Below are 25,723 nucleotides of genomic sequence, written 5' to 3'. Positions count from 1 at the left end.
AAGAATTGGTGTGACCATCATTGAAAATATATTCGGCCACAGCGTGTTTCTAACATAGCTCCCAACTGCACCTCTAAAACTAAATCCTTTAATTTACCCTCACTGTAGCTAATAAACCATGGAGACAGGTATCCTACTTTCTGTAATAGGAAACTGAGATTCACACATTGAAAAGATGAAAAACATGCAATGGTATAGCTGTTCTTAAAAAAAAATACATTTCTTGAAAACAAGGTTATTATTAAAATGTGTCTACTAAAGAAGCTGTCCTAATTAACAGGTTTTTTTGTTGTTTTTTTTCCCCCCCAGGGTCTCACTCTCTTGCCTCAGCTGAAGTGCAGTGGCACAGTCACAGTTCACTGTAGCCTCAACCTCTCAGGCTCCAGCATTCTTCCCACCTCAGCTCCCCAAGTAGCTGGGACTACAGGTGCACGCCACCACTCCTGGCTAATTTTTGTTTTGGGGTTTTTTTTGGTTTTTTGGGTTTTTTTTTTGTAGCAACAGGGTTTCACCATGTTGCCCAAGCTAGTCTTGAACTCCTGGGCTCAGGCAATCCTGCCATCGCAGCCTCCCAAAGTGCTAGGATTATGGGCATGAGCCACCACACCCAGCCTAATTAACAGCTTCCTGGTCAAGATGCTTCTTGGTCAAGAAAACATTTTCATATGAATAACATTATGTATGAACATTGTGTTTATAGCTTGGGTGTGAAAGCGTTTTTTTAGGTCCTTGATTGTCCTGAAATATTTGAATACACAATTGCCTTTTTTCCCCTGACATACATTTAGGGTAATGTATTAAGTATATTTTTATTATATAACTGCTCTAACCAAGTTATCTTACCTCTCTAAAGCTGCAGTTTCCTCCTTCAAAATGTGATAATAATAATAGTATTGACCTCACAGAACTGACATGAGGATTAAATGAGTTAATATATGTAAAATGCTTGGCACACAATAAGTGCTAAGAAAAAAGTTAAGACACAGGAAGTACATGGATATGTTTTACATATATATGTATGTATATATGAAGAGTCATACATATATATGTATGTATATATGAATTCATTTCCAAAAGGTATTTAAAGGATAAGGCAATATGGTTAATTAAAATATTTTGTTAAGCTCTTTTATGTAAGAAGAACATATTAGATTGCTTCTTACTTTGATAACTACTGTTTGCTTTTCCTAGTTCGAAAAAGAAAAACAGCATGATATTCGATCATTTTTTTTACCACAACCTAAAAAAAGACAGTTGATGACCTCCTGTGATGAATCAAAGAGATTCCAGGAGGAAAATACTGTAGTGTCATCAGACCCTACAAAAACAGCTGCAGGAGATACCATCGATTATGAAAGTGATGTTGAACCTGAAACTAAAAGATTGAAATTGGCCACCTCAGATGACCACTGCAGTCCCTCGGAAGAGATACCATCCCAGTCCAGGGAAATCAGAACTCCACTCATGGAAAGTGTCCAGGAGGCCAAGGCCCAGTCAGCCACCCCAGCCTTTCCTGTAGAGGGCTGGCAGTGTCGTTTCTGCACATATATCAATAATTCAGTGTTACCTTATTGCGAAATGTGTGAGAATCCTCAAGGCAGTGCTGGTGAGTATATAGAAGGTGACCATGGAGGTAAGGGCTGTTAGTGGTGTCTTCAGATAACCTGTGCTTATAGAGACTGCTGTTATCCACAGATAGTGTGACTCAGCACAACTTTAGCTTTTAAATTGGAATAAGAGCTTCATATAGTGAAGAATGAATTTATCCCTTGTGGAATGTGAAAAGCTCCTGGTTCTGTCAAGAATGTATATCCCCAAACGTCTGTGATATGGCATTAATTTGGCACAAATGGACATTTCTGATTAATGTCAGCAGGATATGAATTCAGTGGGCAGGAATAGAAGCTCTGTTGCTATGGTAGCAAATATGCCTTATACTCATAGACTTACTATTTTCTCTCCTCTGTAGCTAATACTTGTTTTTAAGGAAATTGTGGATTATTTTTATGTTTAAATAGCAAAATAATGTAATGTCGCTTCTTTGCCTAGTCAGTATACATTGTGCCATGGTTTTTGCTTTTCAAAGCATCAAAATTGCTCTATGGATCAGTCTTCATTTGTGAACCGATTTGATGTCTGGCTTTTTTGAGTTTATTCTTTTTTAAAACATATTATTTTAAAGTTAGAAATCATAAATATACCTCAAGTATGTTTTTATAGCATGGGATACCATTTTCTGATGTTTAGTTTCTGAAATGATTATTAATACCCATGGTTGTCATACGTCCGTATTCTTGTTTCCAATTCTATAGAGCATTTTTATAGTAATAAAAATGCCAAGCTGACAGTTTTGGAAACTGGAAGTACACATTTTATTTTATCATTTGTAATAATTGTACACATCTAATTTTGCATCATACATTAATTCTTCAAAATATTGGCATTGACAAAGACTCAGCTAAGATATAAATTCTGATATTGCAGTTCCTTCCTCCTGCCTTGCTCTTCTCTCTGTCTGAATTTTGATTTGAAGGAAAATGTAGGGAGGAGCTGAGTCTTCCCTCTTTCACTTTGGGTGCTTCTACCAAAATTGACAAGTCTGCCATGTGGGTGGTGGTTATATTTGTATGTGGGCACCTGTTGTCTGTGAACTAAATTGGAATCACATGCTTATTCCATGTAATATCTCTGTCACAATTAGCATGATTCCATGCAATTCCCAACTGCTACAGGCAATAAAAATAAGTTCTATTGTGACTATGAAATAATGTCAGTTCACATTAAATGTATAAGTTGAATGATTTAGCAACAAAAGTCATAATTTAATATGGGTTTTATAGTTCTGATTTTTCCTTTGTGATACCAAGAGCAACAATGAAAATTTCTAGACCTGGGATTTAATAAGGAATCTCTCAAGCAACTTAAAAAAATAAAAACTACCTTTTGTGAATATGAAAGTCTGATTAGAGAGAAATAGATAGTCTATGTAACAGTGATATTACTATATATAAAAATATAATTATTAGATTTATATTTCTACCGCTACCACATCTAATACCCAAATCTTCTCCTCCCTGTTCTTTACTACATCATGCTAAAAACCTGGGCTGTATCTTTGGTCTCTTGCTCACCTCCCACACTCAACCCATCAGGTAACCTCCAAATAAATCTTGATTCCAACCACTTTATCTTTATTGCTACCATCCTACTCTAAAGCCACTATCTTTCTCCCAGACCTCAACAGTCTCCATATTAATCTGATCCTTCAGTGCACAGCAGCCAAAGTGATCCTTTATTCCTTTGCCTAAAACTCTTTAATGGCTTCCAGTTACATTTAGAATATTTAGACCAAGAATATAGGCCCGAGTCGAAGCTTCCTAGATCCATGAACAGCTCTCAGCTCAAATGGGACTCCTTTCAGAGCTTGGTCCTCATGACTTTTGCTATAGGAGTGCTCTCCAAAACCTTCTTACAAAAAAAAAACCTTAGTTGTGTCTTTATCTGAAAATATACTATTTACCTATTTGTTTATTTTATTGTCATTCTCTGCCATTTAGAATGGAGTCTAGAATGCAGGGATTTCTCTGTCCTGTTCCTGCTGTCTCTTCAGCATCTAGAATAGTACTGGGCATATAGTAGGCTCCTGATAAATGTTTTGAACATATGAATAAACATTATTCACTTTGTTTCTTTCTATAAGACCTACCTGTTACATTCTTTTTACTTTTAAATGTAAATTATTACATTTTTGTAATAATTTTTATTTTAATAGTTATGCAAATAGATAGCCTCAACCATATCCAGGATAAAAACGAGGATGATTCTCAGAAAGACACCTCCAAAAAGGTTCAAACTATCTCAGACTGTGAAAAAAAAGCCCTTGCACAGTCAGAACCTGACCAGTTGGCTGACAGCAAGGAAGAGACATCAAAAATTGAGAAAGAAGATGGACTTACATCCCAGCAAGGTAATGGTAAGTCTTGTTTCCATTTCTAGCATCCAAGTAATAACCATATACTTTCACACATAATACTGTTATTAGATTAGTAATTACTACCTTGTTCCAGGTTCCTTTTACTCTCTTTTATATTAAAAAATATCAACCATTTGTAACTACATACTTAAACACCAGATGGCTGGAAGAGCTGAGTATGTCTGTTGGCATTCAGACATTACACATAGAGCAAAACCGATAAATAGCTACATGTGCTGCCACCAGGCCTGTTGCCCAGCCTCAACCAAGCCTAGCTCATTCACACAGTAAGGGTGTTGTTTTGATATTTGGGAGGTGCTTTGGACAAAACAGTAAGACTGACAGATAATTAACTAACACTTAGCATATCATTAATCCTTTACACAAAAATTGTTGTAAATGGTTGCACTTAATTAGCATATTTTTTAAAAAGTATTTTAAAGAAAATGTTTTTAGGGAACATGATGTCAAGACTGTATGAATCATGACTGCATTTGGAGCCAACCATACAGTGTTTCAGATTTATTTACTTTTTGGTTGATTCCTTTCATTATTTATAGCTGTGATGGTTAGCAAATACCAGCCTGTATGTCATACTTCACTATCATTTATGGGCCAGCTGGCAAGAGACTGAGTACTTTTGGGTTATTTTCCTTGTTACTCATTTAGTGACCATAGTAACATACAGGTTGATATTCTTATTAACACAAACCCAATAGTTGGGATGAGACTGTTGAAGTTTTTCTTCTAAGTTAGTTGCTATTAAACACTAATACAATTTAGAGTCTGACTCATAGCTTTAAAATGAAATGTTCATTTAAGAATTTCTGAGCTCAAGGCATCCTCCTTTCTTCTTCTCTCAGCCTTCCTTCTAACTCCTCAAGGTCTTCCCAAAGAATATCTTGGAATGGATCTGTTTAGGTCTGTTCATTTTAACAGCTTTTAAGTAGACAGTGTAGACTCAGGTGGGTTATACTCTTTGGTGTCTCTAGTTTTCTTTATCTTACTGTGAGAAACTCTCAAGTGCTGATGAAACTCTGGTTATGGGACAGCATATGGCTCAGTGAACTAAATAGCAGACTAGGAACCAACACCTGGCAATTGTCATCAACGGGGCTATGGATCTCTTCATCTATGGCAGGGAAATATTGGCTTGTTAGTTGTACGTTGGTCTCTTGATGAAAACATGTTAGCTTGTACTTACAAATGCTTTTTAGAAATCACTTTGGGGAGGCTGAGGCAGGAGAATGGCGTGAACCCAGGAGGCGGAGCTTGCAGTGAGCTGAGATCCGGCCACTGCACTCCAGCCTGGGCGACAGAGCGAGACTCCGTCTCAAAAAAAAAAAAAAAAAAAAAAAAGAAATCACTTTGAAGTTCTGTTCTGCCAATGAAATTTGCTTTGGCCTCATTCACTCCAGACAATGCCAGCATTTACCCCTTACCTATTCCTGTTTCCCTTTTTTGACTTTTCAGATCATTGGGCTGAGAATTCCACATAAGAGGTATGCTTCACATCTTTCCACTAACATGAATTTCAATGAAAAACAAACAGAAAACAAAGGAAGCACACTATGTTAAATGCTTATTCTACCTACATATGCTCTTTTAGAACCAGAGTGATATGTACTACTCTAGAACTGTAGTTTTGTTCTCTCTGGAATTCCAGGAGTTTGGAAGAATAACCATAGGTGCATTATCTATAGTCTCAAATCATTAATTTACACTTCATGGCAACACTGAAAAGAAAAATATGTTCCCTAATGTAGCTGATAGCTATCAAGAATTAATATCAACTGATTTGGAATTGTTACAGTTATTTTTATCAAAGAATGGCTTCTGATCTTTAAGCATTAATGCATAGTTCTTCAAAGAAAACTGCCAATTAAGCTATGACACAATACCTTAATGTTAGCCCAGACCAGGCCACATCATCCTCTGTTGCTTTGGCATTTCTTTCATGTGCTCTGAGGGATTTGGCAATTTCTCCTGCTGTCAGTTGCTTTCTTTGGCATGTAATAGGCAACCCTTTTGAACATCTCAGTAACCAAATGTAAGACATCTTCCTCTATTTGCAGAGCTCTCGTTTCCTTTGGTACCATGAAGCACTCCATTATTCCTTTACAAGAAAATAAGATATTTTGGTTATTCCTCCAGTGATACACATATCAAGTTTATGCTTTCCTGGTCTGTATCCAAGTTTTATGGTATATATGATAACTTTTCATTTCAATACCAAATCATAGTGAAAAAATTTAAAGACATTTTAAAGGTAATAAAGTCAATACATATAGTAACAACAATGCATATACCTCATGTGTAGTGTAGAAGTGACAATAGTATTACAGCTATGACTCAGCTTATGCATACTAAGGCAAAGACAACTGTTTTACAACTGCCACATGGCCAGCAATGATTGTAAAATGCCATCGTTGTTATTGACTGTAAGACATGCCAGTTTCAGAGATGTTAAAGTACATTTTTCAATTTACAAAATAAGGGAATAATTCATAAATCAGGTTTGTAAAGTGGTCAGTGCCTTGATTAGAAAAATAATAGTATGATGACATTGCCAAGTAGAATGGCAAACAAATCATAGACTTCTAGGTCTGGGAAAGTACTTTAAAAGATCACTGAGGAACTGTGAGAGAAGGTAAGAGCACAGACTCTGGAGCCAGCTTGCAGGTTTTATGTCCTCTTACTAGGCATGTGACCATAAGTTAGCGTGCCTCAGTTTCTTCCTATGTAAAATGCACTATTTATTTCTGAAAGGTATTACTGTATGTACCTAAAACAGTGCCTCGCACATTGTGTGTGCTCACTAAATGTTAACTCTAATTATTATTTAGACCTGCATTGATAATCCTGTATCTCCTGCAAAATATATTGGACAGTAGGACTAAGAAAGGGCTAAATAAGAAGAGATTATCAGAAAAGAAGCTTGTCTACTTATCTTCTTTTGTGAATGTCAGGCACCAGGCTCCAGGGAATCAGGCATTTAAGTGGCCCTCAATATAGCGATGTTGCTGCTAATAATCAAAATGGTGCTTATTCAGCCTCAAATCTACTCTAGCAAAAGGAATAGATTAGTCTAAACTTCAAGACCAATAACAGCTCTTATTGGTGGAAATTCTTCCTTATGCCTACCTAACTTGTATTTTTTCAGCTAATTCTGAATCTGTTTGTTTCTTGTTAGGTCATTAGCAAAAATGTAAAACAATTGGTTACCATATAAGCCGATATGCTCTTCAATGGCCTACTGTGGTAGTTTTATTTCAAGGCTAGACAATTACTTTTTGTTAAATATATTGATATTTTTGATATAGCTATTTCATCATTCTAACCTACACATGATTTAAATAAGCTATTTTAGGTAGAGAGTAGATAAGCCTTCAGGTTCTCTTTTGTCTTCTTTAATAGAACAGTTGAAGAGTTCAGACACTTTGCCAGTGTATGACACCTTAATGTTTTGTGCAAGTAGGAATACTGACCGGATTCACATCTATACTAAGGTAAGCGTCATGCAGAGTCTGTAACTTGAAACATAAAAAAAGACTTCCTTTTTTCACTTTTCAGTGGAGATACTTAATTTTATTAACAATGAGATAAGCATCTAGTTATTTTCCTCCTTAAAGCTAATTCTCAAATTTCTGTGTTAAATCTAAAGACAATGAGAGGTAAAACCACACAGTCTTTAAGAACATAGACTTCAGGGCCAGACTGCCTCAGTTCAAATCTGTTAGTATGTAATCTTGGACACATTACTCAACTGCTGTGTGCTTCAATTTCCTCAACTGTAAAATGTGGTTTACCCCATTTATGTGATTATTACACATTGTATGCCAGTATCAAATTATCTCATGCATCCCATAAGTATATAAACCTACTCTGTACCCTTAAAAATTAAAAATTGTTAAAATAATAAAAAATAAAATGCAGACAGGATTTGTTGCAAAGATAAAATGAGCTGAGTCTTGTAAAGCACTTAGGACAGTGCCTGGCCTACATGAACTCTCCATAAATGTTAATCCTGCACTGATCACTTGCAGCAGCAGGAGCAGCAGCGTCTTTACAGAAGCCTAGACCTGCCCATTCATGTTGAGTAAATGCTAGGAAGCTTGTGTCAGATGATTGCTGATTCCTGCCATAGGCTAGCTTAGTAGTACCCAAACTTTTTAGACTCAGGACCTCTTTGCACTCCTAAAATTTATTGAGAACCCCAAAGACCTTTTGTTTATATAGGTTATATCTATTGATGTCTACTATATTTGAAATTAAAATGGAGCTTCTCAAAAATATTCATTTATGGTCGGGTGTGGTGGCTCACGCCTGTAATCCCAGCACTTGGAGAGGCTGAGGTGGGTGGATCACCTGAGGTCAGGAGTTTGAGATCAGCCTGGCCAACATGGCGAAACCCCTCTCTACTAAAAATACGAAAATTAGCTGGGTGTGGTAGCGAGTGTCTTTAATCCCAGCTACTCGGGAGGCTGAGGCAGGAGAATCGTGTAAACATGGAAGGTACAGGTTGCAGTGAGCCAAGATCGTGCCACTGCACTCCAGCCTGGGCGGCAAAATGACACTCTGTCTCAAAAAAAAAAAAAATTTTTTTCATTTATTCACTTAAATGTGAATAATTAACAATTACATTTTTCTATTTTTTTTTTTTTCTCACCCTGTTGCCCAGGCTGGAGTGCAGTGGCACCATCTCAGCTCACTGCAACCTCCACCTCCTGGGTTCAAATGATTCTCCTGCCTCAGCCTCCAGGTAGCTGAGACTGCAGGCACCTGCCACCACACCTGGCTAATTTTTGTATTTTTAGTAGAGATGAGGTTTCACCATATTGGCTAGGCTGGTCTCGAACTCCTGACCTTGTGATCCGCCCACCTCAGACTCCCAAAGTGCTGGGATTACAGGTGTGAGCCACCACACCTGGCCATTTTTTTGTTTGGTTGTTTTTTTTTTTTAGAGAGAAAGGGCCCTTTTTTTTTTTTTTTTTTTTTTTTGAGACAGAATGTCTTGCTGTGTTGCCCAGACTGGTCTCAAACTCCTGGGTTCAAACAGTCTTCCACCTCAGCCTCCTAAAGGTGCTAGGATTACAGGCGTGAGCCACCATGCTTGGCCAACAATTATTTTTAAGTGAGGAAATGCATATTTTAAGATAAATAAACCCATTATATATTTATATAAATAACTTTTTTTATTTAAAATAATTATATTTTCCAAGTCAAAAAAATATTTAGTGAGAAGATTGTCATTGTTTTACATGTTGAGCAATTTTCTCTAAAGTCTTAATGGAAAACAGTGGGATTCCGGTATCTGTCTCTGTGTTAGTTTGTTGAGACAGCATTTCATGTAGCCACTGGAAAAAGTCACCATACGTTTGTGAAAGAATGAGAGTGGAAAAGGCAAACAGTATCTTGCTATTGGTATGAAAACACGACTTTCTGAAAGTGAGAATCTATGGCCTGGATAGATTATTAATACTTTTATTTGGTCTAAAATTTTAAATTTCTTTTTTTTTTTTTTTGAGACGGAGTCTAGCTCTGTCACCCAGGTTGGAGTGCAGTGGCACAATCTCGGTTCACTGTAACCTCCGCCTCCCAGGTTCAAGCGATTCTCCTGCCTCAGCCTCCCGAGTAGCTGGGATTGCAGCGCCCACCACCACACCCAGCTAATTTTTCTATTTTTAGTAGAGACAGGGTTCCACTGTGTTGTCCAGGCTGGTCTTGAACTCCCGACCTCGTGATCTGCCTGCCTCGGCCTCCCAAAGTGCTGGGATTACAAATGTGAGCCACTGCACCCGGCCTAAAGTTTTAAATTTCTAATCTTTATAAGTATAATAAGATAGTATTTGAAACTTTTAAAACTCATGGTCCATTATATCGATGTTTAAAAGATAATATGTTGGAGATGACCAAACTTTCCGTTACAGGTTTTCTACTAAACCAAATATAGATATAGATAGATAGTGTACCATGTAATAATCTTCTCTTAGGAGGAGATGGCTAGGATCATGAATACCAGCATCCCCAAGCAGCCTCTAGCATAGGACAATAACTGAGAGAGAGACACCAAGAACCAAGCCAGGCAGTAATCAATTCTCCTCTTACAGGTGTGGAGCCTGATCTACCATGTGGAGCCTCTGACATGGTGAACCAGGCTACAGGGAGCACCAGTGACTCCTTTATTCATCTTGAGGCAGGTTTAAGTGCCTGAGCCACCCTCATCCCCCATGTTGGGAGAGCTTTAGGCCATGCTTCTTTCTCAGACCATCACAGGAGAGGGACAGAGAAATGGTCCCAAGAGGGGCTTGAAGGTAGACAAAACCAAAGGACAAACACCAGGCAGAGCATACCACAGAAATCCAGAAGCTCTTAAATTCTTTAATCTTTTTTAACTCTATACAGTGAAAGCTCTGCCTCTTGGATTACCTGATCAGTGTTGTATCCCTGTTGGGGTGCAGACAGAGAACTGCAGGCTCCTGATAGAGGGTATAATGCACCTGCTGCCAAACCAAACCACAGCGACCACCTCGCTGACCCGTATTCAGGCTCTGCCGCCAGCCTAGTAGCCTGCTTCTTCTTGACATTTCTGTTAATGGTATCAAATATAGTTTTATGACTGTTCTAAATACTTACATGTCTCTTTACCATAAAATGTTATCACCCAAATAATTTTCCAAACACAAGACACTGAGCAGATGAATTGTTGACATATCTTTTCACAACCAGAGTAGAGCTGAAATGAAAGCTTTCCTTTTCACCTTAAAAGAGCTGAAGTAAGGCTGGGCACAGTGGCTCATGCGTGTAATCCCAACTCTTTGGGAGGCCGAGGCAGGCGGATCACCTGAGGTGAGGAATTTGCGACCAGCCTGACCAATATGGTGAAACCCCGACTCTACTAAAAATACAAAAATCAGCCGGGCGTGATGGCAGGCACCCGTAATCCCAGCTACTTGGGAGGCTGAGGCAGGAGAATCACTTGAACCCGGGAGGTACAGGTTGCAGTGAGCCAAGATTGTGCCACTGCACTCCAGCCTGGGCAACAGAGTGAGACTCTGTCTAAAAAAATAAAAATAAAATAAAATAATTCCTAGTTCACGGCCTAAAAGGATACCCCTTTAAAGGAAGAGTAGTAACAGACATTTAGCATCCTGTGTCGTATTAGAACTGTTCATTTCAGCCAGAATCCCATGTCTATATCAGGGTTTAGAATTACATACCAATTTTTTTTTTTTTTTTCTGAGATGGAGTCTCTCTCTGCTGCCCAGGCTGGAGTGCAGTGGCGGGATCTCGACTCACTGCAACCTCTGCCTCCGGGGTTCAAGCAGTTCTCCTGCCTCAGCCTCCAGAGTAGCTGGGATTACAGGCACGTGCCACCACGCCCAGCTAATTTTTGTATTTTTTGTAGAGACAGGGTTTCACCATGTTGGTCAGGCTCATTTCGTGCTCCTGACCTTGTGATCCTCCCGCCTTGGCCTCCCAAAGTGCTGGGATTACAGGCGTGAGCCACTGCACCTGGCCTCAAAATTTTTAATCAGTGCATACTTTTTGTATGTTTTTCTCTAAAGTAATTGTGGGAGCTGTAACTTTTTTTTTTTTTTAACTGAGAGAATATGAGTTCAACTATTGATAAAGTAGATTTTCGTATGAGAGATTCTTCCCATTTATAAAGGAAATACCTCTACTGCACCGCTGTATGTGGTTACTTTGTACCCTTAAGATTTCAGAGGCTGGGCATGGTGGCTCATTCCTGTAATCCTAGCACTTTGGAAGGCTGAGGTGGAAGAATCACTTGAGCCCAGGAGTTCAAGGTGTTAGGATCACATGAGCCCAGCAGCCTGGGCAACATGGTGAAACCCTGTCTCTACAAAAAATAGAAAAAAATTAGTCAGGTGTGGTGGAATTTGTGCCTGTAATTCCAGCTACTTGGGAGGCTGAGGTGGGAGGATCACATGGGCCCAGGAGGTTGAGGCTGCAGTGAGCCGAGATCACGCTGTTGCACTCCAGCCTGGGTGACAGAGTGATACCTTGTCTCAAAAAAAAAAAAGGGAAAAAAAAGATTTCAGGATGTTGTGCACCGATGGTTGGGACCTAAATGCAGTTCCACTTACTCTCCAGGTGGTACTATTGGCAGACAGTCCTCATTGACTGATACTGTGACATTGCTTTGGGGGAGCAAATTTTTAAGTAACTTCTCTAGAATTGATCTTTCTGCCTTCTCTTTACTTCCTTGTTCCTGTAACAATGGACAGACTTATCATTTGGTGAAGGTTATTCAGACTATTCCTTGATACCCTTCTTTGACGTGGTACTTATGTTGTCAGTGAGTATAAAGAAGTTTATTTGCAAATTTGGGAATGGTTGTGCTACTGTTAACTTCAAGGATATAATATTCTTCTATGTTAATTTGCAGTGTATAATTTTATTGTTTTGATACGTATTTCCAAGATTAGTCAATAGAAAAGAGTATGACACAGCAGTAAACAAAGCATTCCAGGCTGAAGGCAATAACCTCGGGGTAGGCATGGGCAGTGGAAGCACCCAGTGTGGTAGAGAGCCTGCCTCCCCTTCTTGGCTCACAGTTTCTCCAGAGGAGCCATTTTGGTGGACCCTTGTCTAGAATGTGTCACCTCAGTTTTTCTTTTAGGAGACTAGGCATATTGCGTCAAAATATAATTATTTTCATTTAAAATAGTTTCTAGTGCCTATACAAAAATGGATTGTTAGTGTCTTCCTAATCTATCATCAGGGTGGAAAACAGATGAGCTGTAATTTCATTCCTTTGGATATAAAATTAGACCTTTGGGAAGATTTACCAGCAAGCTTTCAGCTGAAACAAAATCGCTCACTGGTAAGAATAGTTTTAAATAAAATGGCTTTATTTACTTTAAATAAACTTGTTTTAATAATTTTAATGATCATTTTGAGTTTAAGTTTAAAAAAGCACTTTGTGTCATATTATAGAGTCAAATCACTGGTTGCATTTTCTTCAGTCTAGGTGGTGCCTATTAATTACCCGGTGCTAAGAATATATGTGAAATCTGTTTCCTTGGCAAATGATCACACCTACAGTTGCTGTTTCTGTGGATAGAATCATCCTCACATTATTTAATTTCTCATTCACAGGATTAGCAACTGTGATATTTGTATCTGCTAGAATCACATTTTTTCTACTAAGGTTAAGTTCTAACAATGACAAATTCCAAGAGCAGAGATAATACCTTATTGGGTGATTCTTGATTCATTAGCAGAAACACCAGCATGCAGCTCCAGGCCAAGTTCCTGCCAGGGAGGTCTTAACACTCATCTGTGGTTGATTTTCCTTCACTGCCAAGAAGGGTCATCATGCGCAGGGGCTAACCCAGCATGCTGTGTGCCATTTTTACAAGAAAATGGTGATTATTTTTTTTACCATTTGAGTGGAAATGAAGCATTGCCCATAGGTCAGCTATACCTGTTTTAAATGAAAAGGGAACAGTAAGCTATTTATTTGGAATAATCTAATCCTGATTCTCAGAGTCCCAAAAAATAGCCAGTTATATATACTTGACTGGTAACCCTACTAAAAATGTCCCAGATTTATTGATTTTCTTTTCCTGTGAAAACTTAGGCATCATTTACAAAGCAATTCTCAGATGTTGCACTATCATTCTGTCACCTAGTTTTGCCTTGACCCCAGCTGGGATATGTACTTCCAGACCTTTTTTTGGTCTCAATAAGCATATTATCACTGTTGATCTATGTGTGTTAAGGGCATACACTGCATGTCCTGAAACATGCCTTTAGAGAAGCTTTGGATTGAAAAAGATCTCTTGGCTGGGTGTGATGGCTCACTGCTGTAATGCCAACACTTAAGGAGGGTGAGGTAGGAGGATCACTTGGGCCCAGGAGTTTAAGAGCAGCCTGGGCAACATAGTGAGACCCTGTCTCTACAGAAAATAGAAAAACTAGCCAGGTGTGATGGCATGTGCCTGTAGTCCCAGCTACTTAGGAAACTAAGGCAGCAGGAGGACTGCTGGAGGTCAAGGCTGCAGTGAGCCGTGATCATGCCACTGCACTCCAGCCTGGGCAACAGAGCAAGACCTTATCAAAAAGAAAAAAAAAAGTATCTCTTGAGAATGCCGTAGGTAGTTCACAATAAAGATATGAAAATTGCGTCAGATTGAAGAAAGCATTAGGTTGTGGAACTCAAAAGCCTATTTGGGGGACATAACAAAATAGCAGTTTTCTGATGTTATAAATAGGCTCACTTTCAAAGGAAGATGACTGTGAGCTGTTAACTCTTTTTATTATCTCATTTTCTGCCAGATTTTGAGATTTGTTCGAGAATGGAGTAGTCTAACTGCCATGAAGCAAAGAATAATCAGGAAAAGTGGACAGCTATTCTGTAGCCCAATTCTTGCTTTGGAAGAGATCACAAAGCAACAAACCAAACAAAATTGCACCAAAAGGTATGAGTTGTCTTTTTTTTTAAATTTTGTATTATATTACTTTTCATGGTTCTTTCTACAGGAGGGTCTGAGGCATCTTTTGGAACTATTAATGAAATCCTGATGAGTTATGAGAAAATTATGCATAAAATCACAGCCATATTATTTCATAATGACATAATTATATGTTTAGTGAATTTGATAAAATCTGCTAAAAGAGATCAGGTTGTCCAGATCTTACTCTCCATGAGTCCCATTCATCAACAAAAAGACCAGAGTCACAGGATGGTGCAACCTATGACCTGCCAAGCCTGGGACACTTATTAGCAACAGGAATACATTTTACTCTTAGAACATCAGAGCATGCCTCTGGACCCCATCTGCTTGGCCCCGCTGTGGGGGAGTATGATGCTGTGCAGCAAGGGAGCTGGTTCTGTTTGAATGCATCACCACCCAAGTAATGGAAGATAACTATAATCAGGTCCATGATTAGAAATGAAATAAAAGGAAAGGTTGACTGTCAGATATTTGTGACTGTTTTGCCCTTATCATTACAGGTTCCTTTCTAATCTCTGTACATTTGATTTCCTTCCTTGCCATCACAATCATCTTTATCAACTCAAGTCTCTCCGTGTGTGATCTCAAATCCCCGTTCTTTGTAAACTCTTTTCTTAGCATGAAGCAAGGATTATCAGGAAAAGTGGTCTGCTGTTTTGTAGCCCAGTCCTTGCTTTTGAAAGAGATTGCAGGCTGGGTGCCGTGGCTCATGCCTGTAATCCCAACACTTTGAGAGGCCAGGGTGGGTAGATTGCATGAGCCCAGGAGTTCAGTGATCAGCCTAGGAAACATAGGGAGACCCTGTCTCTATAAAAAAATAAAAATTAGCCAGGTGGCACACTCCTATAGTTCTGGCTACTCAGGAGGCTGAGGTGGGAGGATCACTTGAACCTGGGAGGTTGAGGCTGCAGTGAACTGAGATTGTACCACTGCACTCCAGCCTGGGCAACAGAGTGAGACCCTGTCTCAAACAAAACAAAACAAAACAAAGAAATTGCAAAGCAACAAAGCAAACGGCAGCATTGGCAGAGAAAGCCCTTTAACTCTTGCTGCCTCCATACACCGGTAATCTCTCTTCATCCTTGTATTTCATCAGTTTGTCAGAGAGGTTTCCTTTCTCTAGCTTTTTCCATGCACACAGGTGAAAAAAAATCCAGGGGTTTGTGGGGGGAGCAAGGGACCGAGAACATGGTTGATTTAAATAAATTATGATAGTTCCATATAGTGAAAATCTTTTCCACTGTTTCAAAGTATGGCATATAGCACATTTATTTGTTTGTAAGAACAAGGAATAATACTTATGATAAATTGTTAAAGGTAGATATAAATTATTAAAAAAAAAGGATGGAGACACAAACTTTACTATTTGCACAACTTGCTATTACTGACATAGAAATTGTCTAGAAGGATACCTTAGAAATTTATCACGGGTTTCTCTTGGACAGTGGTTTTCAATTGGGAGCAATTTGGTCCCCTAGGGTGGTAGTGTCTGGAGACATTTTAAATTGTCTCAAGTAAGGGATGTGACTAGGGAGTATCTAGTGGGTAGAGATCCAGGATGCTGCTGAGAATCCTACAGTGAACAGGATTGCACCCCCCAAAACAGAATTATCCATTTCAAAATGTCTATATTACCACTGTTGAGAAATCTTGCTCTAGGGCATAAAACTTGAGGATTTGTGGAGGTAGTAGGGACTTTATACTTTATGCCAAGATTACAAACTCATTTGACTAAAAACAAAACAAGAATCACAAATCAATGAATGAGGTCAGTTATAAAACTAGAAAAGGATGAGATGGGCTGAGACTATGTCAAACAGGCAGATTTGGAACCCATGAAGTCATTCAAATTCAGATTTAAAAATAAAATATTGGGCTGGGCATGGTGGCTCATGCCTATAATTCCAGCACTTTGGGAGGCCAAGGAGGACAGATTTCTTGAGCCCGGAGTTCAAGACCAGCCTCTGGGCAACATGGCAAAACCCCATCTCTACGAAAAACAGATAAATTAGCCAGGCATGGTGGTGCATGCCTGTAGTCCTAGCTACTTTGGAGACTGAGGCGGGAGGATCACCTGATCCCCTGGAGGTCGAGGCTGCAGTGACCCATGATTGCGCCACTGCACTTCAGCCTGGGAGACAGAATGAGACCCTGTCTCAGAAATAAAATAAAACAAAAATTAAATTAAAATTAAATTAAATTAATGAAATTTAAAAATACTGGCTAGCCATGGTGGCTCACACCTGTAATCCTAGCACTTTGGAAAGCCAAGGTGGAAAGATCACTTGAGGCCAAGAGCTTGAGACCAGACTGGTTAACATAGCGAGACTCTATCTCCACAAAAACCCAAAAAAGAGCCAGGTATGGTGGGTCACGCCTGCAGTCCCAGCCATTCGGGAGGCTGAGACAGGAGGATCACCTGAGCCCAGGAGGTCAAGGCTGCGATGAGCTGTGATCATGCCACTGCACTCCAGCCTGGGTGATAGAGCAAGACCCTGTCTCAAAATGAATAAATAAATTTAAAATGCTGTATGAGTATAGTAAATTGATACTGTATGAGTACAGTAAAGCCCTTTGACTAATTGAATTTATCTATAAGTTGCCAGTTTTGGACTCTTGGCCTGAACTCTTCTGTAACGGTTGATTTTTTTTCCCATGGGCATGTGCCATTTTCTATAAAAATACATTTAAAATATATGTGTTACATATTTTTATATATATATATACACACACACACATGCTTACACATAAGTGCACACATACACACACACATATATCAAAAAGCACAATGCCTATTTTATTTTTCTCAATACTTCCAGTCCTCTCAATCTTTCTCATTTTTGTAACCAGTCTTTGTTGACCTTCTCTTTCTCACATGATCATAATTCTCTTCATAACTGAATTTCTAGCTATTTCTAGATATGCCCTATTATTTCTTCTCCATTGGACATGGATGACCACTTAAAGTACCAACTGAGAAAGGTGACTGATCAGATTTAAAAGCAAAAGTCAATTCATAAAACCAAAGTCAGACACACCATGTTATTTATAAAATTATATATAGATAATATATTAAGAATATAACTTGTGTTAACAAGCAGCAGATTAATCAGATTTGTAGTTTTTAGAATACAGCAGTATTCTAAATGTAAAAATACATTGTATTTTTTAGCTCTAGCAGCAGTTGGGAGATTAGATCAAAAAGGGCAAGACTCAAAGTGGGGAGATAAGTTACATTTTTCTATCGCTGCCATAACAAATTACCACAAATTTAGCAGCTTAAAACAACACACATTTATTATCTCACCCTTCTATAAGTAAGAAGTCCAAGTTGGCTGTTACTAGTTTTCTAGTAATGCTCTGGATTTTACAAGGCAGAAATCAAAGTGTTGGCTGGCTGGGCTCTAGTTGATAAGCTTGGAAAAGAATTCACCTCCAAGCTCACTAAGATTGTTGGCAGAACTCAGTTCCTTGCAGTTGTAGATCTGAGGTTCCTGTTTATTCCTGGCTGTCAGCTGGACTGTCAGCTACTAGAGCCCTCTCTGTGGTCCTAGCACGTGGACCTCTACATATTTCTCCTTGGAATCTCTCTGCCTTCCTCTTCTGCTTTTAAGGGTTCAAGTGATTACATTGGGCCCGCTCAGTAATCTCCCTATCTTAAAGTGAGCTGATTAGTAACCTAATTATATCTGTAAAGTCCTTTTATAGCATTATCTAAATTAATGATTGATTAAATAACCTGGGGACAGGAATCCTAGAGGGTATCTTAAAATTCTGCCTGCTACACAAGTTAAAAGACTATTCTAGTATACCTGGAGAAAAATGATGAGGACCTATATTAAGTGATTACAATGGGAATCAGGAAAGAGAATGAAGAGAGCTATTAAGGAGGTATGTCTAGAGACTTGGTGACTGATTATAGAGAGGCAGAGAGAGAGAGGCCCCCAGGGAAACCAACTTAGCAACATCATGAAATGAAACCTCTGTACCTGCAGCAGGGAGATACTATCAGGAAGCATTCTGATTCTTGCTGCAGAACCCAAAGTAAGTCTCAGTAATTTGGAATAACCATGTATCTCTGAAAGCAAATGTGAAATATGCTGTTGAATAGCAGCATTGAGTGGCAGTCTGTATGAGGACCAGTTAGACACTGTCCTATCAATTTATTTTCTAGAGAAACTGAATCAGAGAGTCTCCAGACCTAGAAACATCAGGCTCAGTAAAGAGTGAGGTATTAGATTGAAAACTGAAACTCCCCAGACCCTCTTTTTGGCGCAGCTTTCAGATTGACAGCAGCGACATTTTACTTCCTAAACAGGAGGTTAGAGGATTTCTTTCTTAAAAGTATTGAATGGTTCTGAAAAAAGACCTATAGTTAACTGACTTTGGGCATTCCCCCAAATGCAATGGCTAGGTCTCCAACCAGATTATCCGCCAGTGATGTCCACCAGTTTGCAGGCCCCATCCAAGCTCAGAGCTTGCAGTCAGCTTTTAAATATCTCACTTTTACATGTGAATGGAAGCCAAGATTACCAGCCATTGTTATGGTTACCAGTACCATTTATCAGAGGCAGGCCTAATTCACTTGGAGCCCTGTCATGTTTAGGATGCCAATTGTTTAATCACTAGTTATAGCTGAGCTCCAAAGCAGGTCAGAAATCCAGAGCCCAAGATTGTGTTCATTGATGTGGGCCACTTTGCGACGTACACTCTTCTTGCAAAAATTGCTATCTTCCACTCCCGTCCCTATCCAGGAATTTGTTTAGTAGACAACATCCTTCCTTCTCTATTTACTAAAATTGGGATTTACCATAATCCTTTTGGGAGTTGGTGAACTTCCTCGCAAACCTCAGCAGAAAATTAAGTATTGGCAACTTGCAACTACATTTGAAAAGTTGTCAGCTCCCTTTTTTGGAATTGGTTCATCTGTTTCTTGTGGTTTCCCAAAATTTATTCTTAAACCTCTTGTAGGAAAGCAAAAGGTTATTTTTAGTTTCTAAATCTCTGACTAGATTTCTCAGCATCTTTTAAAGTTACTGAATTAGGTTTTTAAGCTTTTAAACATTGAATAATAATACCTCAGGCAAGGCTTAATATCCCATTGCCCCTAAAGCTAGGAAGCTTTTGAGTTCATTTAGAATTCACAGAAATACTTTCCCGAGTGCATTTTCCAAGGGAATAAAATGGTTGAAGAAATTGTTGGAGGTGGGGCCAGAGAAGGAGGAAGTTTGAGAACTAAAAGGGCAAGTAAAAGAACTCTACAACAATTTACTGTGCTTTAACTACTACTACTACTGCCCAGACTGGAGCACGATGGCTTAATTTCCTTTTTGCTCTAAGAAAGACATGCAAGTAGAGTGCAAACATGTAAAAAGATATTCCCCCTTACTCTTAATAGGAATGCAAATTTTAAAATCTACAATGAGATACCTATCACTATTAGCAGAGACTTTAAAAATGACATTGTGCTAGTGAAAGAGAAGAAACAGATACTCTTATTTGTTGCTGGTGGACACGTACACTGGTATAACCTTAGAGGAAAGACAGTTGTCAAAATCTACCCACATTTAAAACACCTAAGACCTTTGACCAAGGAATTCTATTTCCAGGGATTTATTCTACAGATACATAATGTGTAGAAAATATCATATATAACGATATCTATTACAGCATTGTTTGTGATAGCAAAGACTGGAAACAACCTAAATGTCCATTTATCAGAGACTGGTCAAATATATGGTTTATCCATATAATGGAATAACATGGAGCCATTAAAAAGAATAGGGAAACTATGAATCCTAATAAGGAAAGATCTCTGAGAAGCATGTTTTGGTAAAAAGAGCAAGGTGAAGATCAGTATATATGCTATGCTATTATTTATTTCTAAAAATAAAAGGTATAATGAAGAATGAGTGCTAGTGGGTATGGGTATCTTTTTGTTTCATTTTTTGTTTTTGTTTGAGACAGGGTCTCAATCTATTGCGCAGGCTGGAGTGCACTGGCATGATCTCAGCTCACTGCAACCTCTGCCTCTGGGGTTCAAGTGATTCTCCTGCCCCTGCCTCCCGAGTAGCTGGGACTGCAGGTGCACACCACCATGCCCGGCTAACTTTTGTATTTTTAGTTGAGACAAGGTTTTACCATGTTGGCCATTCTGGTCTCGAACTCCTGACCTCAAATGATCCACCCGCCTTGGCCTCTCAAAGTGCCAGGATTACACACGTGAGCCACTGCACCCAGCCTCAGGTTTCTTTTTGGAGTGATGAAAATATTCTGGAATTAGTGGTGATGGTTGTACAACCTTGTGAATATACTAAAATGCACTTAATTGTAAACTTTTAATCGGTAAATTTTATGCCATGTAAATGATGTATCAATGGAAATGCAAAAATAAGTAAATAAAAGGTATACACCTATACTCAGAAAAGAAATAAACTATTTATTTATTTATTTATTTATTTATTTATTTATTTTGAGACAGAGTCTCTCTCTGTCACCCAGGCTGGAGTGCAGTGGCGCAATCTCAGCTCACTGCAGCCTCCATCTTCCTGGGTCAAGTGGTTCTCCTGCCTCAGCCTCCCGTGTAGCTGGGATTACAGGCATACACCACTATGCCCAGCTAATTTTTGTACTTTTAGTAGAGACAGGGTTTCACCATGTGAATGTGTGAAAAGATATTCCCCATTACTCTTAATAGGAATGCAAATTTTAAAATCTATGATGAGATACTTATCACTATTAGCAGAGACTAATATGTTGGCCAGGCTGGTCTCAAACTCCTGACCTCAGGAGACCCACCCACCTTGGCCTCCCAGAGTGCTGGGATTACAGGTGTGAGCCACCATGCCAGGCCAAAAATAAACTATTTCTAAAATGAGCCAGACACTGTGGCTCACACCTGTAATACCAGCACTTTGGGAGGCTGAGACGGGCTGAGACAGGCCTCGCATGGTGGTGCATGCCCGTAATCCCAGCTCTGGGGGGCTGAGGCATGAGAATAGCTTAAACCCAGAAGGCAGAGGTTGCAATGAGCCAAGATAGTGTCACTGCACTCCAGCCTGGGCGGCAGAGTGAGACCCTGTCTCAAAAAATAAAATAAAATAAAACAAAGTAAAATAAATTAAATTAATCAGCCTTTCTGCAAAGATGAATTCGCATGTCTGTGAGAGATAGGGAAATACACTATTTTTCTAATGATATCCAGAGTTCCTAAAAGATCTTTTGGTCTAATTGGTGAGGGACATATTGTACACATCCCAGGGATGTCAGTCAGACTCCAGTTACTGCTCTCTCAGTGTGATGGCTTCCAGAAGACATGCAACAAAATGACTCAAGGTCATTTTGAGTCAAAAAAAAATAAAAACAAAACTGGCAACAGAGGTAACTTTTGGGGAGGGGCAAAAGGAAGAAAGGAGTGAGAGAGAAAATTATTCATCACCATAAACACACTTGTTTGCCTTTTGAGTTTAGAACCATGTGCTTATATCACCTAATCAAAAATGAATAAAATAGTTTATTTAAAAAAGGAAACGTGTTTGTTAAATCTATCCTAATAACATAAAGCAAATTTCTAAAATTTTACCTACAATTGCACAATTCCATTTTGATTGAACTTTAATTTTATTGTCAAGCTGCCTAATTAAGAAGCATTCAATAATATTAAGAAATTCATGTTTAAACTAATTTCCAAAAAAGTCTATCATAGGTGTAAACCACCAGAGAAAGTAGGCCAATTAATATAATTGGAAGGAATTAATTGGGTAATTGCATTTCACCAACTTAAATTCCCCCATCACCTTTAATCGGAATAACTTATCTTTACTTCTAGTCCCTGAACCATTGTGTGGTATTGTTAGTGTTGGGTAATAAGGTTCTGAATCCCACGTCAAGGGTGGCTTTATTTCTGTGGAAGAATCCATAAACCCTATATGGGCTGATAATAAGGGAAACAACCTTCAGATTACAGAAGATGTGATTGAACCCAGTTAACTGAAAAGAGACTCAGTTTACCCAAACACTGATACACCATTATAACTGACTAAGGTGATTTGGAGAAGCCTTGAAGGGATGACCAAGAGGGAAGTAAAATACAGTTAGAGATTTTCTGCACAGCTTGCCAAGCAGTTTCCTTAAGGCTGTCAGTTGTGCGTGTATTTGATCATTTCTTATTCTCACACCCACTCCTCTTTCCCCTAAATGAAAATTGGTCCAAAGGATATTGAATGACTCTTGGATTTCTTAGAAAAAGAAATCTGAGACAACTAATTTGGAACAAAGAAATGTATTTCTCACATAATGAACACCAAGATAAAGGGTAAAAATTCCATTTTCTAACTTGAGTTTTAGCACAGTGAATAGAATTGTGCTTGCTTTTTCTTCTATTGCTTTTGCAAGGAACAATGTGAACATGCAATAGAGACTTTTTTTCATGAGATAGAGGGAATCTATTTAACATATCATTGTTTCAGATACATAACCAAAGAAGATGTTGCCATAGCTTCAGTGGATAAAGTGAAGAATACTGGGGGCCATGTCCGTCTGATCACAAAGGAGTCCAGGCCACAGGATCCTTTCACAAAGTAAGGTTTTTCTACTACTAGTATATAGTAGTACTAATTCCACTTCTTTACATTTTGATATTCAAAATAATGTCTCACCTTTGCGTGACCACTTTAGACGTTACAAAGAACTTTCACAAGATAGTAGCTCTTCAGTTGTCCTAGCAACCTGTTGAGGTACCTGGTGTCCTCATTTTAAACATTAAAGATGAGGAAGGACACTGAGACCAGGTGGACTAAGTAACCTGCCCCACGGCTTGGGGGTAGATGCCAGGAGACCTGAGGTTAAATCTGGGCTCTGTCCCTCAATCTTGAGCTCCATCATTAGAAGTTTTTCTTTTAACTCTTTCAAACAACCATGGAAAAATAGAGCAGCTGTTGTTACTTCCCAAGTAGGACTTTCTAACAAAATTGAGTAGTGTACCTTTTCTTTTATTCTAACAAATTGAGCACATATCCTATTATGTTTTGTATCCTAGCATGTTTAATTTCATCAACTCTGCGTTTACCTGTAGGAGCCAGTCTTCTGTTCTAATTCCTATCAGCACTGTCAGCTATTTCACTCTGTCACTTTATGGCTGTGACTCTGTTTCCTGTGTGCAAGCAGAGGCTGGAGGAGAGAGTTTGTAATGACTTCTCTGAGCTAATGAGGTGTGTGACCCCATATATTTAAGGAGCAGGGTAGCCACTAAGCTTTAGTTGGAGTTTTACATTAGGCTGTCCTTTCCCAGCCTGAAGAAGCATTTTCTAACAGCTTCTCCAGATGTTTTACATGTTTTCATGTTTCACATGTTTCCAGATCATTTAACACGAGAGCATCTAAATTCCCAAGAGAGGCAACATATTTATATTCAAATTAATTTTTGTAACACACCATTCTTCCTTACATGGCATGGAATATAGAGTGCTGACTATAGCTATTTTATTTCTACACTGTGATCCGTGTTTACTATTTATCCGTATAGAAACTTTGATAACCTTTATATGAAGCAATTACTATTTAGAGTATTCATTCATTAGTTACCTATTCAGTGTTTTTTCAATTGTAGAAAATTTCTTGAAGATGGAGCCTGTGTCCCATTTCTAAATCCATACACAGTGCAGGCACATCTCACTGTGAAGCCCTCTACATCCAAAGGCTATTTGCAAGCTGTGGATAATGAAGGAAATCCACTTTGCCTTCACTGTCAGCAACCCACTTGCCAGACTAAGCAAGCGTGTAAAGTGAACGCTTGGGATTCACGGTTTTGCTCTCTGAAATGTCAGGAAGAGTTTTGGATTCGATCTAATAACAGCTACCTGCGAGCCAAAGTATTTGAAACTGAACGTGGTGTGTGTCAGCTCTGTAATGTGAATGCACAAGAACTCTTTTTACGTCTGAGAGATGCCCCTAAAAGTCAGAGGAAGAAACTTCTGGATGCTACCTGGACTTCAAAGCTCCCATTAGAACAGGTAAGTTATAATCATGTGATAGATAGAAGGCAGCATTGTACTGAGTAATGAATATTGACTCTCTAACTTTATTTTTTACATTTTAACATGGAAATATTCAAATATATAAAAGGAGAGAAAATAATGGACCCATATATCCATCAGCCAGCTTTAACAGTTTCCAGCATTTTGGCATTGATTTTTGTCTGCCATTGACTCACTTGTTTGTTTCTCCTAGAATATTTTATTTTATTTTATTTATTAATTTTTTTTTTTTTTTTTTTTTTTGAGACAGAGTTTCACCCTTGTCACCCAGGCTGGAGTGCAGTGGCGCAATCTCAGCTCACTGCAACCTCTGCCACCTGGGTTCAAGTGATTCTCGTGCCTCAGCCTCCCGAGTAGCTGGGATCACAGGCATGTGCCACCACGCCTAGCTAATTTTTGTATTTTTAGTAGAGACGGGGTTTTGCCATGTTGGCCAGGCTGGTTTTGAACCCCTGACCTCAAGTGATCCACCCGCCTCAGCCTCCCAAACTGCTGGGATTACAGGCATGAGCCGTCACGCCCGGCCATCTCCTAGATTATTTTAAAGAAAATTCCAGACATTTCTTTTCACTCTTGAATATTTTCATTCTGTATCTCTCACAGGTAAAGACCTCCTTCCTTACTTCTATCCTTCCTTTCCTCTCCCTCACCTCTTCCCCCCTCCCTCTTCCCCTTTCTCTCTCTCTCCCTTCCTTTTCTCCTTTCCTCCTGCACTCTTTCCTAGTCCTCATTTCCTTTCCTCTCTTTCTTTTAAATATAATCCCAGTACGAGTTATCACACCCAACACAATTATAATTCCTTAATTATACTAAGTCTATGCTTGGTTTCCCAGGTTGTCTCAAAAACGCCTTTTGGCAGGCGCAGTGGCTCATACCTGTAATCCTAACACTTTGGGAGGCCAAGGCAGGTGGATCACCTGAGGTCAGGAGTTTGAGACCAGCCTGGCCAATATGGAGAAACCCCATCTCTACTAAAAGTATAAAAATTTAGCCAGGCGTGGTGGCGGGCACCCGTAATCCCAACTACTCGGGGGCTGAGGCAGAAGAATCGCTTGAACCTGAGAGGCAGAAGTTGCAGTGAGCCAGGATCACGCCACTGCACTCCAGCTTGGGCAACAGAGCAAGACTCGTCTCCAAAAAAAAAAAAAAAAGCATTTTATAGTTACTTTGTTCAGATTAGTATCAAAATGTCACCCACATAGTATATTTGATTATAATGCTTCTTATGC

The 25,723-nt window shown here is 39.0% G+C and overlaps 1 protein-coding gene and 1 long non-coding RNA gene across 19 annotated transcripts in view; one reads left to right on the top strand and one right to left on the bottom strand.

Annotated features, from left to right (window-relative positions):
• LOC139357089 (uncharacterized) overlaps positions 1-25,723 on the bottom strand; it is a 60,349-nt gene that overhangs the window by 24,019 nt on the left and 10,607 nt on the right. Inside the window, exons 2-4 of one of the 2 annotated variants that reach the window (XR_011609706.1) lie at positions 13,195-13,427; positions 10,403-10,562; positions 5,875-6,089 (exon numbers count right to left, since the gene is read on the bottom strand). This is a non-coding gene — a long non-coding RNA (uncharacterized lncRNA). Of the gene's footprint in view, positions 1-3,966; positions 6,090-10,402; positions 10,563-13,194; positions 13,428-25,723 lie in introns of those variants that run through there. The other variant, XR_011609705.1, reaches the window with a different exon arrangement.
• LOC105492641 (zinc finger RANBP2-type containing 3) overlaps positions 1-25,723 on the top strand; it is a 294,136-nt gene that overhangs the window by 262,443 nt on the left and 5,970 nt on the right. For 16 of the 17 annotated variants that reach the window (XM_071072653.1, XM_071072657.1, XM_071072651.1 and 13 more), the window contains 7 exons: positions 1,192-1,606; positions 3,773-3,973; positions 7,391-7,482; positions 12,723-12,824; positions 14,282-14,424; positions 22,929-23,039; positions 24,068-24,470. In XM_071072653.1, the coding sequence (XP_070928754.1) occupies positions 1,192-1,606; positions 3,773-3,973; positions 7,391-7,482; positions 12,723-12,824; positions 14,282-14,424; positions 22,929-23,039; positions 24,068-24,470 (1,467 nt within the window). The remainder of the gene's footprint in view (positions 1-1,191; positions 1,607-3,772; positions 3,974-7,390; positions 7,483-12,722; positions 12,825-14,281; positions 14,425-22,928; positions 23,040-24,067; positions 24,471-25,723) is intronic. The other variant, XM_071072652.1, reaches the window with a different exon arrangement.

Source organism: Macaca nemestrina, chromosome 11 (genome assembly GCF_043159975.1).
Source record: "Macaca nemestrina isolate mMacNem1 chromosome 11, mMacNem.hap1, whole genome shotgun sequence".
In the NCBI taxonomy this organism is placed as follows: domain Eukaryota; kingdom Metazoa; phylum Chordata; class Mammalia; order Primates; family Cercopithecidae; genus Macaca; species Macaca nemestrina.
The sequence above is the reverse complement of the archived record's forward strand: the minus strand, read 5'-3'. Positions and strand labels throughout refer to the sequence as shown.